Genomic DNA, 20247 nt, shown 5'->3' with positions numbered 1-20247 from the left:
TTTTTTCTTCTGTTATCGATTTATCCTGCTATGTTCTGTGTGCTCGCATCTTCTGAATGAAGTATGTGTTTTCTTCTCTCACTGTTGATTAATATTTTGTAGATTTTATAGGGATTTTTTTTTTTTTTTTCAATCATCCATTTTTTTTTTTTTTTTTTTTTTATAATATACAAGTTTTCTTTCGATAGTGGGGAGGAGGACATATATATACAGGGACATGGTCATTGCCACAAGGATGAAAAGTACACTAGGGTGGTAACACTTGTTTTCAGTTGTGAGGTGAAAAACGAAGGCAAAAATCTGGAGAGGGAATGATATGAAGTTTTTTATTTATTGTTTTGAGTCAACGGAGTGAATGATTAAGTTTTTTTTTTTTTTTTAATCAACGAAAAAATAACTCAAGTCAGTGTTGCTAGACAGCAACCGGTCAACCGGGAACACCGTCGGACGACATTTTGCTACTTGAACAATGACAAGGGACGCTGACTTGTTCAAAGATAGAAACAAACAGAGTAAAAAATTAATGAACGACCATAGAATATACAAGTGGTTGAATCATTTTTTCCATAGATAGTCGTACAATAAGCGGGTTATGAAACATGCATTGCAATAAAACTGTTGGATCAAAGCTTCGAAACCATGCCAACAAATAAAAGTTACTTTACATGCCTACTATTGAACCTCATAATTCTTGACCATAAACATGCTGGCCAAATGACAACCCTATATTCAAAATCTTCTTAAAAAAACTCCCAATCGCATATAAGATCCAGATGAGTAGAGTTTATGGTTGGTCAATAATAACACTACATGAATTTAATGGGTTTGAACTTCTCGATACTCCACGGCTTGGCTTGCTCAAAGATATATGCAGACGAACAAAAAGAGAATACATATGCAGCAACTTTTAAACCTGACATTAAAGTTTGTCAAAAAAGCACCTGTATGTATACAAAGAGATCAAGGTGTACTCCACCGAATCTTTACGATCTATATATATATATATATACATAGTGGTAGGATCAAGAGGGAAGTAACCAATCGGGGAGAAGCGGAGGGAAGCAAAAACTTTTTTTTTTTTTTCGTTTTTTGAAAAAACTTTGTTCACGAACATTATAGATGGGATGAAAATATGAACATTTAGTAGAGACACTTTGTGATAAATGTTTTTATTTTGACGGGAAAACGCTCGAAGAAGTAATATATAACAATTATCGTGTTTTTCGAGCGTGTGTTGAGGTTTTAGCTATTAGGGTTTAGATATTAGGGTTTAGAAATTTAGGGTTTAAGGTTTAGATTTAGGATTTAGATTGAGTTTTTAACACGAACGGTAATCCAAAACACCAAACCCTAAACCCTAAAACCTAAACTCTAAATCGGGCAAAATTTTACTTCACAAAACATGAAGAAGAAAAAAACGTTCATATTCTTCACGAACAATATTATCTTGAATGTTATTTTTGTCGATCGTTTTCCCGCCTAAATAATAACATTCATCACGAAGTGTCTTTTCTAAATGTTCATATTTTCGTGTGATCTTGATGCCGGAAAAAAAAATTCCAAAAAAAACGGAAAAAAAAAATTTCGCTTCCCCCCGCTTCCCCCCGATTGGTTACTTCCCCATTGATCCTGCCCCTATATATATATATATATATATATATATATATTCACAAAAAAAAAAAATGTATACAAAGAGATCAAAGTGTTGACTAGCTTCTTTTCATGACAAACAAATTAAACTGTTTGTCAGGCAGGTTGTGAGATGGGTCAAAGTAAGTGCAGGGTAAATGGGCAATACTTTTTTTAATCTTTTCAAATACTTATAAAAAATTAATGTGTTATAATCTAATTTGTTTTTAACAAATAATATTGAAAATTTTACACGAATTTCAATACATCTCAGATTGCTTTCGGCTTGTTTGACCCACATGTCCCATTTGATCCTCGTCCTTTTTAGTTAAACCTAGCGCCTACATTAACCTATTTTCTTGCAAAAGAGTCATCTCAAGATGATAAGTATTACCTTTAAATTTATATCATTAAGCATCCGTCTCGTCAGCATCACCCTCAGCATCATCACCATCGTTATCATCCTCTTCTTCAGGAGCATCGGGATCGACTCCCTAAACAAATAAAGACATTTTAGTGTCTCGTGTATGCTGGCTTGTTTCAAAGTTTCATTTGCTTTACTTTTTATTTTCCTATTTTAAATTTGATTGACAATAGTTACTCTGAAAGCATATGAAGTGTAAAACGCACCTTCATCTGCTTCTCCAATCGTTCTAATCCTTTCTTTGCTGCTTCGTTTAGAGGATTAACCCTGAAATCATAAATATTACAGCACCATACAATGCACTTACTTTACTTTTTTGTATTTCTTGAATAATTTTTGAAGTTTCACATAAGTATATCATCTATTTACTTATTTTTATTTATTGGGAGTGGAAGGAGGATAATGGCTGAAAACAGATTCGAGTCGCAACATGTAACAGATCAGGTTCGGCCAACCCAGTGAGAACTAATTTTCCCTAGGAACTCTAAGAACTTCGTATTCGCACAAAAATGGGACAAGGTCGAACAAAAATGGGTCTGGTCTAACATTTTTTGTTCTACAAGTTTTTGTAGAACAGTCATGTTCAGTTATGTCTACATTTTTCTAACAGTTTTAGTGTGATATTAGGGTTTAGGGTTAGGGTTTAGGGTTTAGATTGAGTTTTTAACACGAACGGTTTAGAGTTTAGGGTTTAGGGACTAGACCCAAAACACTAAACCCTAAACCGGGCTAAATTTAGAAGGAAAAAAAAAAAAAAAGCGAAATCGAACAAAAATGGATGAATTCGAACAATTTTGTCCATGTTCGAACAATTTTCGTTCTACAAATTCGAACAAAAAAAATTTGTGGAACAGGCATGTCGAACGAAAATTGATTTCTATGCATCTAAACTTTTTTGTTCGGCTACACCTAAAATTGTTCGACCGTGCCTTGATTTTGTTCGACTACGAGTTCCCAGAGTTCTCTCCAATTTTGGAGTTCTAATGGTATCCACACACACACGCGCGCGCACGCACACACACATAGATATATCAACACTATTTAAGGGAAACATAGCATGCATACCTCAAAGCAGCCTGATAATGTGAAAGGGAATCTTGCAACATATTCGTAGCTGCAAAGACTTGGGCCAGCTTCACGTGAAGCGAGTCATCAGCCCAATCTTTAAGGTATCGCTCGAGCAGGGTCACAGCCTCGTAATTTCTACCTTCCATAACATGCAACTCGGCTAATGCTAATGCACCACCAAGATATCCAGGTTCCAGCCTTAGGGCAGACTCGTAAAACTTCTTAGCCTGTTTGTAGGTTCAGGTCAATAATTTCCCGTTCGTTTTCAAATTCAGAATTAATAAGAATCACAAGGCGTGTTACCAAGGCGAAGGAGCAGATTCAAATTGTTATTTAAAATAAGCATAACCTTTACTTGTGAAGGGTTGATTAAAAGTGAAAAGTTTATTTCCGATATGTTAACAGATATAATAAATAATACAATTCAAAAGGAGAACAGGTCAAATGGACTGACAGTTACCAGAGTATAAATGCATACAATTCATGTTGTGATACTTTATTCACAATTATAGATGATTATTGTGATATTATAGTTTTGAAATTATTTATAAATTGGTGGTTATAATAATGAAATAAAATATATATACATTTTTTTATTTTACAAAAGCCCCTTGTTCATAATGTGCTTTGTGTTTTGATTTCTGTTGGGATGATATTGCTCACATGTGTGAATGGGTTACTTCGGGTTATTAGAAACGGCAACTTCTACCAATCTACTTATGGATGCATTAACCCAAGTAATGCTTTATCTCTAACGGGTCAAAAGAGTTAAAAATTTAACATGGGTTATGCTTTACCTCTAACAGTAACGGTCATAAACGTCAAAAGTCGCCCAAAGTTGCTATATTGATTTGTTCAAGCTACTAGATTGTTGGTGTAATAATATATTTTCTGTAATCATATCTAACACAAATTTATATTCTAAATTCTGGAACAAGAAACAAAATACATTGACTTGAGCACCTCAGTAAAATACCTTTTCTCGGCCGCTAGGTCCACTCGCATATACGTCTCCAACAAGTTTTAGAGCCTTTGCAGATTGAGGCATGGCCTTCATTGCCTCTCTTGCAGCACACAAAGCCTCTTTAGGCTTTGAGAGTGCCAGATAAGATGGAACCAAACCTAAACACAAACGAGTGTATTCACAGTCATAAAAAATTCAGCGTTGCATTCGTGAATTCTTAAAAAATTGCAAGAAATATAATATAATGAGAATATAAACTTAGGATGTTAATCCGACTACTTCAGAGTGAAAATTGTTGATGATATATATGCAAGAGTGTATGCAGGTGGGCGCGCGCGCACACACACAGACACGTATATGGATAGAGAGATAGAGATGGAGAAATTAGTGTGGGAGTTTGTTCGCATCAATTAATAGACATTAGGCCTGGCAAATGAAACCTAAAACTATTAAATAAGGTCCGTTGGGTTTTATCTTTGACCTGTTCACATGAATCCGACCCGTTAGGACCCGACCCATTTGGATCCGTTTAAAAAGTCTGACATGTTTGGGTTCAACCCTTAAGACCCAAACTCGTTTAGGTTTTACTAAACCCGACCCGATTTCCAGGTATAATAGACATATATCATTTTGAGTTATTGCAAGTTATTCAAGATGCACCTTGGTAGGAACGCAGATCAGCTCTCAACGCTTGAGCAGACCTAAAGGCAACAACAGCTGCTTCTGGTTGATTCATTGATAAAAGCAAGTTGCCCTAAAAAAAAAAAAAATCAGCCTTCACAAATTGCTTACAACGATAATAAATTAACAATTAATGCTGTAATTTCATTTTGCTCATCTAAGAAAAACCCTTTGTACAAATGTTCATATTTCATCCAAAGAAGTTCAATATAATGTGTTAGTTTAAGCAATACCTTCACTATGTGTCCAGTTACATGTCTCTCGTCAATTCGAATGCTCTGGTAAACATAGAATATTAGAAACAATCAGAAATTAATAATAATAAAAAAAGCAATCCCAAATTAAATAAATTTAAAGGACAATTTATGTACAGTTGGATAACACATCATCAAATCGGGGTGCCAGGTTTTTCGACATAATTACATAAATACTTTTTGTCCAAATATTATAGTAATAATTTTCTTTTACTAGTTAGTGTCTCTAACACAATATAGATTACAAAAGTTACAATCTTTCTAATAGATTGAAGCTTTTATGCATTATAAATATACTAAGGCTGCTATCGAAGCGTTTAACCCAGTCAACCCATCATAACTTGTTTCCTCTTTAGTTAAGAAAATATTTTACCCGTTTCACCCGTTTTATATATTCCAAATCAGCCCATTCATAGCTGAATGGGTCAAAACTGCCACGTCCTGATAATCTTACCTTCTCAATATTAATTAGAGCAGCCCTGTCATCTTTCTTTTCACACAAAACAGACAAAGCAACAAACACTTCAGGCCTGGCTGGATCGAGATTCAGTAAATCGTGAACTAACTTGTTTAATTTTAATTGATCGGATTTTTGCTTCAAAAGCATAGCATACTCATCCATATATGTAACCACGTAAGGGTCAATCGTTCGAACCTACAAAAGTTTAAAACTAGGAGTAAAAGTTTCAATATGCCACATAGTTGAATCAACACAAACTTGGTAATTTTTATACCTTCTCAAAATTCATAATGGCTTCATTGGTTTTTCCAACAATAGCTTCCACCTATGATTATAATCAAGAAATCAATTAGTACCAGAAGAAAAATAGCATAAACCTCCTGAAGCAAGAAGCATGGTGCAAGCTGAAGCTTGAAGATAAAGAGTATAGGTAACTTATATGCAAAGATACAAATACATAGTAGTGGGAAGGTGGATAATTGAACCGCTACTGCAAATAATAAAAACAACTTAAGGATATATGTATATATATATAAACATAATCTCAACAACCAAAGATTCAAACTTTAATAAATTCTCATGCAACAAGGATATTCCACTAGCTTTATTTCATTCACTAGATATTATTCCGTACCTTTGCCAGTTCAAGTAATATGTGTACATTGTTAGGAAAACGCTGAAGAAGTTCTGAGAAGAGTTCTAGACCACCTGAGGATAAAGAAGAATTTTATTTTTTATTTTTTAAAAAGCAGGATAAAAGAAGGATGGAAAGTAATATGTGTACATTATATTTAATAGTAACTAAATTTAAGTAGTCCCGGTCTATTTTGTGATATATGATAAAAATTCATTATATGCTTTGACTTTAGGATGTTTTAAGGTATCTTGATATTTTCTTAACAAGCATTAGATTTAAAGTATACAAGTTAGTAATGAGAAAAGTTAGATTATAATTAATAGATGGGTTGCCAAATCGTGTTATGATGGCAAATTGGCAATCTGCTGCCCTGCATTACTATTATCCTAAAACAAATATAAAGTTGATTATCCATTAATGAGACAATTTGATTAAGAGAAAAAGAAATTTCACCAACCTTTATAATCATTAGAAGCAATGCAACATTGAGCTTCAACATAGCACTGTACCAAAGTAATTTAAAATGTTATTGATATTCTGGACAACAAAACAGACATAATTATATGTTGTGCGAACATGATTATTGTACAAGTGCTTAAGTCTCCTTTGAGCAATGGCCACAAGTATCATATAAGAAAAGGCTTGTACCAATTACTCATACACTACTATCCCATCCAAAATGTGTTGAGCGTGGTAACCTAAATGAGCAATAATTAACTCTGTTGGTCAAAGCATAATATTAATCTTCAAACAGTTCAGACTTGCGTGCAACAAACACTAAAGGCAAGTCATTATCTAATTGATCCTGAATGTTCTAATCACAATGGAAAGGTAGGATAACTTAGCTAAAGAACTCTCCTTAAAAAACACTATTTGTACATTATACACCGTAAAGGACAGTTATTTATATTAGTATCACAAATGAATCCATATGAATAATCATATAGAAAAACATCGGCAACTCACTTGCATCCAATGGCTGGAATCAAACTGATCAAAAGGAGGCTTGGCACTTCTACTTGGAGTCTGGAACATCAATGTCGAAACGAACAAACAATTACAAATTTGTTCAAACAACTAAAACTCAATATATTGAACAAGTTGCTCGAGCAAAAAAATAATCAAGGTTTTCCCTGAACAGAGTACATGAGAAGGGGTTTATATATACTCAGATGTACATGGTCTAACCAGGTTATCCCATGACTATTCCAACCTTTTCTCAAGCAAATTGTTCAATATGATATGTCAAGCAAATGGGAAGAATGTTAATAAAAAGAAATAGCTATTTCAAAAAAGTTCCAAAGTATACGAAATCATGTCTTTACGAGAAAAATATGTACAGATCGTCAATGATGAAACACAAGGAGGTCAATTCAACAAACCTGCGGAAACAATGAAATTATGTCTTTTGCTAAAACGCCTAATTCGGCCAAGGAGGTAATAGCCTCGAGGACAAATGGGCATTGTCTGAAATCATAAATCAAGTAGCAACATGTAAGTGACAAAATAAAGGACATAATCATCAATGTTTCTACAAAGATCGTAGACAAAGATGTCTAACAATAAACCGATAATACATCAATTTCATTTAAACAACCAAAGAGCCAATGGCTTGGCGGTATCGAGGTCACCCTTACAACCTTGAGGTTGAGGGTTCGAGTCCTGTTCAGGACAATTTGTGGTGTATATATTCGAGTTAGATTTAGGTGGGTGTGTGAGTTTGTCTTTCAAAAAAAAAAAAAAAAAAATTCATTTAAACAAGATAAGTTATAACCAGCAGACCTTAGACACTCTTTATAACAGACAATGGCAGGACGGGTATGTTTAGAATATCGATATAGCTTTCCCATCAATAGATTCATTTGCAAGTTTCTTGCTTTGGTCGGAATAGTTTCCATCTGTAAAAATCATGTAACTAGACTCAGCAAAATAAAACATTGATTTATGAATTATGACACAAGAAGTATCCAACAATTATATAAAAAACTAAAAATGTTAATTTGAAACCTCAGCAAGAGCCGCTCGATTTTCTTTTATGGCACAGTGACAAGATGCAATTTTGAACTTCACCTGATATTCAAATGAAAAAAAAAAGTATTGCTATAGATAAGATGATTTAGAGTAAATAAGGGAAACGGTTAATACAAACAAATAGTATAGAAAAAACATCGTTCTACCTCATTTTCGTTTATTGCTGAAGCATTGACTGAATTTGGGGATGAAGACCTGTTTGATGCAGACAGTGAACTTCTAATTGTAGCAGTTACTTTGGGGACGATTTTGTGATATTGCAATGCTTGTTTGTACGCAAACTAGAGAAAGAGTGTAAAAGAAATAAGATGAACCAAATAACTATTAGTTTACTAGATTCATACAGAATTAAAAACTAAAAAAAAAAAAAAAAAATACTCCAACTTCAATGTTTCAAAAAGTTAAAAACTTTATCCCGATCGATATACACATCAAAAGTATTACAACAGTCATATAAAAGATAATATTTACTCTAACACTTGCTGGCTTATCACGAGATACACGTTTCAACACAACTGAAATATCGACTATAGAACAAAATTGATATATGTTCTTATAAAAGAATATATGTAATCATAACGTATAAAAGATATAATACTATGCAAACAGGAAATTGAGGTGTGTCCTGTAAACAGATGTGACCAGTATAATACGTAAAGTCTCATGATTCAATATGTTAGGTGAAGAATCTTACAATAGCTCTTCGATACTCTTTATCTCGAAACAAGGCATCACCATGTAGAGCCTGTAACAGAACCAACTTGGTTAATGTAAACAAAACTATACCACAGTCACCACTTACAGTATAAAATTCACAAACCAAATTTAAAGATGACAATAACATATGGATATGTTTGTACCAGATAAAAGTACTGATTACTTGGCCTCCTATAAATAAACTTATAATTTATATCAATATCTTGAAGTTAAAAAAATAAAATAAAAATAAATAAAAAATAAATAAAAAATTATAACAACTATAAACACAGCAGCTCAGTTAGTGAGTGAGTGACTTTCACGAATTAAATGATTAAATTAAACAATAAATAAACGTACCAGATTTTCAGCCTTGAGATGTGAATTCGTGTCATTACTGGCAGAAGTGGATGAAACAAGGAAACAGCCCTAATTTCATATCAAATCAAAAACTGATTAGGTCTACTGTATAGATGAAAATTAAAAAAATTCATCAACATAAGCAACTATTTAACAAATAATAGAGTGCAATGTTTGCGGAGAGATATACGTACGAGCATTTGAGCAGAATTATAGAGACCGCAATCAAGTAGAATCGACATTTGATCTTTTGGAACATCCATTTTTTTTCTCGATTTCGATTCTAAGTGAGTGAGTTGAAAGTTAAAGACTGCCCTTTGATTCAAACGCATAAACCCTTTTCTTTGGCAAACTGATCAAGTTTTTGTTGGATTTTAATTTTTACACGCATGCTTTTTACATTTTTATTTTTCACAATATGTTTTTTTTATTTTTCCAAAATATAAATATAAAAATAAATAATAATAAAATAGGGCTCTTGGATGGCAAAAATAAGGTACTCGATGGGAAACCCCAAATCCGATATTTTTGGACCGGGTTCGAGTCGGGTATGGGATAGTTTTAGAGACAAACCCGATTACCCGATTCGTATACCCGAAAAACACCCGAGCTCATATACCCGGCCCGTAAACTCAATTACTCGGCCCGATTACTTGGCCCGTATACCCGAAAAAAGACACGAATGCCTGCGGAAAAATCCATTTACCTGATAGTTCGTAAGTAAATGGAGACCCGGATACCCGTGAGAAAACCCGTTTACCCACTAGTTAGTAACTAAATGCGGATCCGACGGTTTCGGATCCGAGTTTGGGACGAGATTTTTTAGTCGGGTTCGGGTCTGGGATTACCTAAACCCGGCCCAAACCCGCCCGATTCCATCCCTAAATAAAGGCCTAAACACGAGATACAAAAGCAAACCAAAAACAATTAAACCGAGCCTCTAGACACTAACGACCGGAAACTATAGAACAACTAAGAATAAAAACAAGCACAACAATAGCATCAAGACTCGCAAACTAATGACTAAAAGGGCAAAACAAAGCTAACAATGTAACCCGAACCCAAACTCGGAGAAAACTTATAAACGCAACTTGTGTTGACGAAAGTGATAAATGATACTAAATCTAAATGATGGATGCAAATATACCGTTTAGAACATCAAAAATTTATTTTATCCCATAAAAAAAGAAGGGAAAAACTTAACTACAAATGCATGTACTCAAAACGCTACAAGTAATTTGACAAGAATTTCAAGTTCAAACCTAAATAACATAATATGTTTTGGTGTGGCGTAAAAAAAAATTAAAAAAAAATAAAAAAATTTAACAGTCACGCGATAACCCGATTAATCTAGTAAAAGTACCATCATTCGCTGATAGTTTGAATATGGAAAACCTTTTCCATCTGTAACTCGTGAATTCGCTCTTTTAGAAGGACCTCAACAATAAACTGAGAAGTAACAGCAACAAAAGATTGAAGTCGTTACTCGTTACTTCCTAAGTTCATTCCTTCCGGTTCATATACATTAGTTGTGGATTCATACTGTATCAGACTATTACTCTAATAAACTCCCGACAGCTTTCCTTTTTGAAAATTTAGTTGATGTTTGTTTAACCAAACCACTAATAACTGTAAGTGAAGCTAGAAGTTTATAATTGGAACTAGTAGAACTGGTAGCTAAAGATTATCTTTAAAGCTAAAGTTCGAACTTGCATAGTAAACTAGCTTTAAAAACATGTAGAGAACATGAAAAGCCAAAAATTACATGCTATAGTCATGAAATAAAGTGATAATTGTGTAATTTTTTCTTTCATACGCATATATATTTTTTAAAAGCTTGTTTTAAGTACTCCACTTATTATTCTGCAATAAGCTCCTCAATACCAAAAAACTTGAGGAAAAATAAAAAGAAAACTTAAATACCAGTGTAGCAAATACCAGCTTCCTAACAATGATTCTTTGTTGATACAAAAACCAGTACGTTAAAGAAACCAGGAATTTGAGCCACGTTGGAATTTAAAACCTAACTGTACAGTAAAATAGAGACCCATTCATTCTTGCATATTATGGCATTTCACAATGGAGCCATGCAAACACTTGAAAGTCATTAACTTGATAACATAAGTTATGATTCTGAGTTAATACGAAAACCAGAACACTAAAACATAATTTAGTAATCTGATTTAAGTTTACAATTTGAATCCTGACCGCACAGAAAAAAAAGAGACCCATTCTTCTTGCCTGTTATAGCATTCAACATATGCCAAGGCATACTATTGTACTGAAACTACTACCATTACTACTACAATGTCTCGCATGTCTCAAAAACTAGTAAGCTCTTACATTTCAATCACTTGCCCTTCTTTCCCTGCAGAATCATAGTAATAGTCAGCAGCTTACACATAAATTATCAATTTTATGAACATAAACAAGACTAAAAAAAATAAAGTGCAAAGTCTCAGGCAAGTCATAAAAGTACACCCTAAGAAATCAAAGGACACATCTGTGGCAGTTGCCATATTAATGGCCTCTTGAGTATTACAGTACATCCATTCTAGAACTTAAAAAAAAAAAAAAATCCTTATATATTTTTTTTTCAAAATAACATTTCTGGTTTAAACCAACTTGGCTTTATACGGAGTCATTTCTAAAAGGACATTTTCTAAAAGACTATATGTTTAGAAAACAAACAAGTTTACATTCAGATCAACACAAAATAAGAATAATAATGGTAGTTCAATAGTGTTGAAGTCAATTTTCATAGCACTTGACCTGTTCTGACCATAAACATTATTTTCCTTTTAACTATAATAATATTTATATTTATTTATTGTATTTATTATAGCCATTTATTATAAAAGACATCTCAAAACAATACATTCATTACGATGCAATGGAGCTAAATATTATCATTGGCCTAGCTCAAATTTGCATGTGTAGTGTTTGTTTTAAAAGTTGGCACTAACTTAATAGTTTGTGACAAAACTGAAACTATATACATTATAATATTCATACTCATTTTATTTATATGTTAAAAGCATTATGATATGTCATTACCGAGTTGACATAATCATCCATCAATGACTGCTTTCGCTTCTTCATCGAAGAAGAAGGTGGGCTCTCTGCAACTTGTCTTGCCATGGCCCGCTTTGATGGTGTCGAGTTCTGAAATATTTTAGTTCATAATATAAGTGACTAGACTACCCCCATTGCTAAAGAATAAAAGATGACAAGCAGCAGCAAACTAAAGGTTACAACATTGGCCGCTTAAAATATAGTTCTATATTTAATGGGTCAAGCCCATCAAATAGAAAAAGTAAGAAAAAAAGCCATACAGGTCGATAGTCCCCCATAGTGTACAGTGTACACACTTAAAAATATTAACAAAAACTGCTATGGGTCAACCACCTGACACATCCATTCTGACCAATAGAAAATCAGCCATTTGACCAGTTACTCAACCCGCCTTTTTTGCAAAGTCAAAAGTATAAATCATTTGTATGGAAAAAAAATCAAACCTTAGCAAGTTTCTTTTCTTTACGAGCCTGCCTCTCCCTCTCATCATACTCTTGATTTTCCCTCTCAACCAACCGAATGAGTGTATCACATCTCCTTGCAAGTTCCTGAGTGGTTCGCGACTTGACAAACCAATCAAATCTGAACAAAGGTGATGTCCGAAAGGCCGCCTTCAGCTCATCCCAGTTCCCATAACCGAGTTTGTGAACCATGCAAATCTGTAATATTTTCAATCTTGTTAAGATAATAATTATCAGTGTGTGAGATTAAGATTACATTCTGAGTTATATTCTTACCATGAAGCGATCACATTCTTCATTGTAAAGCTTCCCTTTGTTCTGACCGTATTGAATTTTAAGCTCTAGCCACGGGTTCTTGTAACGGTCTAGTTTCTTTCCAATTGCTTTCATTATTTCATCTTTACGAGAAATCCTAGCCTCACCTCTCTCAATGTTTTTGATGATTCGATCATAATCTGTTAATACATATCATGTCAATGCCTCAAATAAATGAAATAACTTGTAAAACAGATCAGATACTGATGACAATATACACAACACACACACATATATACATATACATATATATACAGTCATACACTTACCATTCAATTCCTTGTATCTCTCTTTAAATACTCTAGCATATCTTTCAACTTCTTCATCTGTTTTCCCTTCCATTTCAGAAGCAATACTAGCGATATCACTTCGACCATACTTCTCACAGGCCCTTATGAAAGTATTGAAGTCTCTTCTACTCCAAGTAGAGAAACCCTGATAACCGAAACGTCAGTAACAAATATTTAACCCAAATAGACACGCTAAACTAGGTAAACTTGTGACATGATATATCATATAGTGGCCTGGATAAATCGAGATATACATCTTCCAGTAGTTTCTCTTTCTCCTCTTGCTCCTCAGCAGTCAAAGGGTCTCCCACTTCTACAAATTGAACAAATACATAGAACGTCAATACCAAAAGGGTCAAAAAGAAATAATAAAGCCAAAAGTTAGTTATTTACCTTCTGGCTCATCAACTTCTATAGAGTCTTTCACTTGATTCTTCTGTTGTGCTTGCTATTCAAGGAACCAAGACAAATGCATCAGAATAAATATAAGAACTAACGCAACTTAAACCAATGACAAAATAATCAAGAGTCACAAAAAGTTAGAGGGATAAAATTATTACCACCATGAGATAGCGCACTTCTTTCTCGTACAGTTCACTGAGCCTCTGTGTGTTGAAGAACTGGAAGTCATGCCTACAATAAATAGTAGCATATTTCAAAGAAATGTTCGAAATGGATTCTATAACAATATCAACAACTATTGAGTTTCAAATCAATACAACAACTCATAGACGGAAAAAATACAACGTAATAGCAGAATCTTACAATTGTGGCATGCGAGGAATCCTAGGTTCCTTTGGCTTTGATGGACCACTTTGACGCATAGTTTGCTTGAAGTATTCTGATTCTGAGTAGCTGGAATAATCACAAAAAATTAAATTCAGGCAATTGGTTATAAGATTAGTAAGCATCATAAAACGTAAGTCAAGGTGACCATTACTTGCGCTTCCGCTCTCGTTTTGGCGGTTCAACCCAATTATCACTGACAATTTTCTTGAAGTCAACCTTGTTCTCATCCTTCACAAATAAAATTTTGAATAGAGCTCGTTAATAACTGAAGCCACATAGTAATACAGCAAAGTCATATAACAAGTACTAATCAATCCAATACCTTATCATCATCAAAATCGTACAGATCAGCAGCTGCATGAAAGAATTTGATTAATTAAGTGTCCATGTTAAATGTAATGTGAATAAACAATAAATAAATACAACATACTGTCGTCCATTTTGAACTTTATTGCATCTTCTGTGAACTTCTTCATCTTGGCATCAAGTTCACGAGTTGCTTCCTCTCCTTTAGCAATGATCCTGTCGATATCTTCATCTGTGATTGTACTGTCCTTTGAACTGAACACCATTTCTGCCCCAAACCTCACCATTTGTAGCAGGTCATCTTTGTTTACAGCTGGAAGTAGTAAAATGAATATAAGACGTTATGTCAAAATCCAATAAGTAAATTAGATACAGATACGTATGATATAAAGTATGAAGGAATGAGTACTCTTTTGCTCAGCTAGCCGTCCTTGTTGAATAACCAAAGCATCAAGTGCAAGCTTTTTATAAGCTCTTTCAATGACTTTCTCCTCTATAGTATACTATTATATATTATATGCAATTAGTTTATGCAAAAATTAGTGGTCAATCATTAAAAATCTTATGGTGAAACAAAGGAAAGAGGAGTACCTCTGTGCAGAAACGAAACACTTGAACTTCTTTCTTCTGCCCAATCCTATGAGCACGATCCTGAGCTTGCAGATCAACTTGTGGATTCCTGCATAACGGTTTAATGCACATCATAGTTAACATCACTTTCAGCAGATGAAAAACTAAAATAACTTTAGGATGAAGATTCTTTGCTCACCAGTCGCTATCATAGAGGATAACAATATCTGCAGTAGCAAGATTGATACCCAGGCCTCCAGCTCTAGTTGACAATAAGAAGACAAACTTTTCACTTCCTGGCTTATTAAACGCTTCAATGGAAGCATCACGGTCATCACCGCCAGTATTACCATCAATACGGCAGTACTTATATCCACGATACATTAAGTAATCTTCAAGAATGTCAAGCAGCCTTGTCATCTATAAAAAATATAACTGATGAGAGTAGGTTCACCAGCATATATTACTTATATTTACTTAAACTGACCCAACTAAATAAGTTGAGATAAAGTATAATACTGAATACTGCAATGATAACATTTATAAAGAACTGAAGAAGATTGCAAAAGTAAAGCTGAAGAATGAACCTGTGAGAATATTAAGACCCTTGAATCGCGCTCCTTCAATTTTGGAAGCAACTTGTCTAGAAGCACCATTTTGCCTATAATTGAATGAAAAAGAAAGTCAAATGATTAGGTAATGGTGAGCACCAAGTACAGTAATAAAGGGAAGACGGAGAAGTATTCACCTGCATTTTCAACAAGATGGTCCCCAGTAGTATAAGGAGGGCCAGGTTCAGCCCCTTGAAAAAGATATGGATGATTGCAGCATTTTCGAAGCTGCATAGCAATATTCAACAGACGTTTTCGCTCACCACCAGCATTGACAACCTCAAGATCTTTCTGCAACAAAGCCTTATAATACTGCTTCTGCATTTGAGACATCCCAACCTTGAGAATGGTTTCTTTCTTAGGAGGTAAACCCTTCTCAACATCAGACTTCAATCTTCGAAGTAAGAAAGGCCGAAGAACCTTAACATTGACAGAAAAAAAACAATGAGAAAGAACTTCCCCACTAAGTCATAAACAATTGACTCTACCAAAAGCATAGCGTACCTTGTGAAGTTGTTGAACAACTTCTTCTTGATCGTTTTCGCCAGAAATTTGAAACCACTCGTCAAATGTTTCAGCAGAACTAAAAATCTCAGGTAGCAAAAAGTTCAGTAGTGCCCAAAGCTCATGAAGGTTATTCTGTGTAACAAAAGATTACCCAAAAACATAAATCAAATACTATTAACGTTGATTAACACATGTGAGAGGTTCGTTAAAAAGACGTAAATAAAAATAAATAATATGATAGCTTCCGAAGCTTCCATATCCCATGCAGATTCATGCATGAAAATCAGATAAAGTAAACAGCATGTGTAAAAGCATATATCTGAAGCATTGAGGTGTAAAAAGTCTTACAAGACAGAAACCCAAAAACAAATTGAAACCACTGTCTGATTTGTAGCGAGAAATGGAAGTATTAAGCATATGCAAACTGCAAAGAATCAATTGTGTTCAATACCTGAAGAGGTGTCCCAGTGATAAGAAGACGGTAATTGGTATTGTATATCCTCATGGTCTTTGAAAGAAGTGAATTCTCATTCTTGATTCGATGAGCTTCGTCAATTATAATATAACGCCAGCTGAAGCGACGTAGAGTAGTCTTCTCTTTAATGGCCATTTCAAAACTAGTGACACATACATCAAACTTCCCAGCAACTAGTAGCTCCTCACGAATGTATTTCTGTGAATCTGAGTGTTAACACTAGAAAGCTTTTATAAACTAGCAATAAAGTAACCAAAACAAAAGCTTGTCACATACCCTTTCATCTGGGTTCCCTAGAAATTTTACAGCACGCAATACAGGACAAAACCGTTTAATCTCATTCATCCAGTTACCAAGTGTGGACTTTGGAGCAACAACCATGTGTGGACCAGTTATTCCTCTAAATTCATGCAAGTAACCAAGCAGAGAGATGGTTTGTAAAGTCTTTCCAAGACCCTAAACAAAAATAATTAAAAAAAAGGCAGTGATCGTTAATAAGTAAAGCTCAAATATGGAGTTTGCACAGAAGAAATGCCAAAAACAGAATCACTGGCAATACCATCTCATCTGCAAGAATTCCATTGATACCATTCTCATATAATCTTATCATCCAATTTAACCCAGCAAGCTGATAATCTCTCATCTTCCCTGTAATACCTGTCAAAAAAGTTACAGAACCCGAAATCAATCTCAAAAGGTAGCTGAACCTATGCTTTCTAGATTATGATAGCATGTTAGCTAAAAGCCTATCAAAATACAATTCAAGTTGCATAAGATTATAAGTGGCATCTTCAAATATGCTTAAAGCCAAAACAATACACTGTCTCTCCCCAAAAACGATGCTACACTTTTTATTAAAGTCATCTCACATAATTATATCAAACTTAAGTAGCATATAAAATAGCCTTGCCCATTGATCATAAATAAAACAAATGCTTTGGTGACTGTGATTTTGCTCAAGTTGTATACAGTTATCAGTTAAGGGGCAGCTTAGAGTTCCATGGCCAAGAGATTTCTTAAACTCTGTGCCAAGTCACAATTTGGATCTTTTTAACATAAAGTATGGAAGTACAATTAGTGGTAATATTATGTAATTAATCATAATACAACTGACTGACTTCGAGGTTAAACAATTGCCCAAAATAAGTAACAGCATGCAAAGGCCACCAAACATGTTAGTTAAACAACTCTAGGACATAAGTACACCATCTAGAGGCAATCAATTATGAATGTAGTAACACAAACACATCTCCGTTTAAATGTAAAATTAATCACACAATACCAGTCTAAGACAGATAAAATAAGAGAAATCTTACAAGAGGGCTGCACCAACAAACGTGTGTGTCCCGATCCAGACAGACCATCTTCCTCCTCCTTAAGATACACTTCATCCTCTTCTTCTTCAGTCATCTTCGATGCATGACGACCCCTAAGCACCAAATTATAAAATCAGTCAATCGCATCAAATGCGTTTCACAATACCTAAACATGACAGAAAATGTTACATATAAATGTCTTCTTATTAACAACCAATAACCTTCAAAAAAGGTCACCAAAATAGAGACCATATATACAGCATCCACAACATCATGAATATACATAAAGTCTATCCAAGCATTGGTCATCTCTAAATACACACCAATTATAAGCTAAATTTACATAAAAACCACCAAAAAGTTTGCATCATTTCCATGCTGACATTTAAAAGTTAAGGCTATACCTTCCTTTCACCTTCTTCTGAGCAGCAGGTGAATCACTTTTTGCAAAATGAGCAAACAATTCTGTCTGCTGCAATAAAAACTTTAACTTCCCCTTTCCCTTGCTATTCTGTAATTATACAATAACAGACAGTCAGTAAAGCTAAATCGAACAAAAAAGACAAATTTCTTACTGTATTTAACAACAAAATTTTCCTAATTAAGTAATTAACACACCATATCAGCCTCAACAGAAGCATTTTGTTGATCCAGTATATCCTGAATCTTCTGTTTCTTCAATTTCTGCATTTCCTTTAACCTCGCCTTTTCACGATGACTAATCTCATTAGTAGTCTCTTCATTTACATCCTGCAAACAATTCATGTCATGTAAATCAATTTCACCACCTATTAAAACGAATACACACTTAACATGTAGCTATACACAAACATAAACCCTAGCTAAGAACAAATCCATCACCACACAACTATAACTAAAACAAATCACTCCGAAACGTATCATTAAATCACGTTAAAACAAAAATAAACAGTAAAAACAACAAAATCAAATGTGACCTAGCCTAATTAACAACATCTAAACCCTAAAAACCACAAATTTTACCTCTTCTTCATCGTCATTCTGTTCCTCACCGGCGAGATCAACGTCGGCGGCCGCGTTCTCATCTTCGTCGGAATCAACCGACCGAGCAACGGCTTCAAGTTCTTCCTCGTCCTCTTCTTCGACCTGATCGTCTACGTGTTCTTCTTCGGATGAATTAGACACAGACTCTGATTCCTTCGATTTAGAACGTTTCGCCATTTGAGATCGATCGAATAATTAGGGTTTTGGTTTTAGTTGTTTTGAATCTGCTGTGGTAGAGGCGAAAAGAAGAAAAGGAGGCAAAATAGCGAATCACCGAGTTACGAGAGAGAAAAAAAACACGAGAAAATGAGATTTTGGGGCATAAGGATAAATAGATATAGGTGTATGTATATATAGGTCAAAGTGTTTGGTTAATTGGAGTGTGATAAAACTCCCGCCTGTTTATTATGGAATTATGGAAAATAATTATTTCCCGCTTATATATATATATTAGATAAAATAAAATAAAAATAAAAACGCTTGAGTTAGGGATATGGGCTTCAAGTATAGTTGTTCCGTACAGTAAATTTGGATCCGTTTGGGTCGGATTTTTTTTTGTTGATTTTAACGTCATCTAACAATTATATTTTAAGTAATTGTGATTTACTTGAAAAGCAATAGTTATATAGTTATACTTAGTAACGAATTCGGAGAGCGCGAATTGCGCGCCCGTAAGAGTTGACTGGACACTGTCGCATGCCCGTAAAGGTTGTATCCCTTCGTTTTTAACTGCTAAACATCAGAATATCGATTCGGATTTTCGCTTTTTGGTTTTCATTACAACACATACAAAAAACATAACATTCGCATAGATGCATTTTATGTATGACAGTAAAGGAAGTATTTAATGTTAATGTCATCTATCCAAATTATCATATGGTAGTTATATTTAGATCAATAAGTCTTGGTACTTAATGATGACGATACGAATCGTTGAGTGTGTAATTATATTTTTAGAGTGATTTCAAAGAAAGTGTTTATATAGCAAAATTTCATGTTAAGTTACTAAAATTGTAAATGAAGATGATTTAGAGATGATTTTGAAATATATTTGTGGCAACCAATGAAAAAATAGATTGATGATTCATATACTGATATACTAACTTAAGTGGTAATAATAATAATTAATGTATGGGAATAAAAAGAAACTTGTATATTAATACATTTTGCGTGAAACATATAAAATATTAGTACACTAGTTTTTGTTTTTTTGTTTTTTTTTTTTTTTTTTTTTTGCGAAATACTAAAATATACTGTATTACCAAAGCTTTTGATTTAAGGCTGAAAGAACCAACAAAATACAAG

At 34.0% G+C, this 20247-nt stretch overlaps 2 protein-coding genes across 3 annotated transcripts; both read right to left on the bottom strand.

Annotated features, from left to right (window-relative positions):
- Positions 1-551: 551 nt before the first annotated feature.
- On the bottom strand, positions 552-9543 carry LOC139891372 (anaphase-promoting complex subunit 7-like). 2 transcript variants are annotated; one of them, XM_071874338.1, is made up of 19 exons: positions 9399-9543; positions 9205-9273; positions 8843-8893; positions 8295-8429; positions 8125-8187; positions 7900-8015; positions 7500-7584; positions 7084-7143; positions 6575-6620; positions 6115-6188; positions 5755-5805; positions 5475-5675; positions 5000-5044; positions 4746-4839; positions 4098-4243; positions 3119-3348; positions 2260-2320; positions 2024-2123; positions 552-941 (listed from the first exon to the last, which is right to left on the bottom strand). In XM_071874338.1, exons 1-18 carry the CDS (start codon positions 9534-9536, stop codon positions 2040-2042), a joined length of 1749 nt encoding a protein of 582 aa, XP_071730439.1. In that variant the 5' UTR covers positions 9537-9543; the 3' UTR covers positions 552-941; positions 2024-2039. The 2 variants fall into 2 exon arrangements, with proteins under 2 accessions (XP_071730439.1, XP_071730440.1); XM_071874339.1 differs by having other exon boundaries at positions 552-913.
- Positions 9544-11292: 1749 nt separating this feature from the next.
- On the bottom strand, positions 11293-19251 carry LOC139891371 (ISWI chromatin-remodeling complex ATPase CHR11-like). The gene is made up of 25 exons (XM_071874336.1): positions 18922-19251; positions 18538-18669; positions 18324-18430; positions 17920-18032; positions 17163-17260; positions 16880-17059; positions 16580-16801; positions 16126-16260; positions 15759-16041; positions 15598-15671; positions 15210-15430; positions 15032-15119; positions 14850-14943; positions 14565-14753; positions 14457-14488; positions 14286-14362; positions 14111-14200; positions 13906-13978; positions 13739-13793; positions 13600-13658; positions 13325-13490; positions 13017-13195; positions 12723-12938; positions 12262-12369; positions 11293-11572 (listed from the first exon to the last, which is right to left on the bottom strand). Exons 1-25 carry the CDS (start codon positions 19117-19119, stop codon positions 11555-11557), a joined length of 3207 nt encoding a protein of 1068 aa, XP_071730437.1. The 5' UTR covers positions 19120-19251; the 3' UTR covers positions 11293-11554.
- Between the last annotated feature and the right edge of the window lie 996 nt (positions 19252-20247).

Source organism: Rutidosis leptorrhynchoides, chromosome 2 (genome assembly GCF_046630445.1).
Source record: "Rutidosis leptorrhynchoides isolate AG116_Rl617_1_P2 chromosome 2, CSIRO_AGI_Rlap_v1, whole genome shotgun sequence".
NCBI lineage: Eukaryota > Viridiplantae > Streptophyta > Magnoliopsida > Asterales > Asteraceae > Rutidosis > Rutidosis leptorrhynchoides.
This window is presented reverse-complemented; position numbering and strand designations above follow the sequence as displayed.

Excerpts from the sequence above, each read along its gene's own strand:
- LOC139891371 (XM_071874336.1), bottom strand. The coding sequence starts at position 19,119 with ATGGCGAAACGTTCTAAATCGAAGGAATCAGAGTCTGTGTCTAATTCA. Across the intron at positions 17,060-17,162 it reads GAATTCTTGCAGATGAGATG|GGTCTTGGAAAGACTTTACA; the intron begins GTATTGCCAGTG and ends ATTTTTGTTTAG. Across the intron at positions 14,489-14,564 it reads AAAGTTCAAAATGGACGACA|CTGCTGATCTGTACGATTTT; the intron begins GTATGTTGTATT and ends TCTTTCATGCAG.
- LOC139891372 (XM_071874338.1), bottom strand. The coding sequence starts at position 9,536 with ATGCGTTTGAATCAAAGGGCAGTCTTTAACTTTCAACTCACTCACTTA. Across the intron at positions 6,189-6,574 it reads TGCTTCTAATGATTATAAAG|GTGGTCTAGAACTCTTCTCA; the intron begins GTTGGTGAAATT and ends CTTTATCCTCAG. Across the intron at positions 2,124-2,259 it reads GATTGGAGAAGCAGATGAAG|GGAGTCGATCCCGATGCTCC; the intron begins GTGCGTTTTACA and ends TTATTTGTTTAG.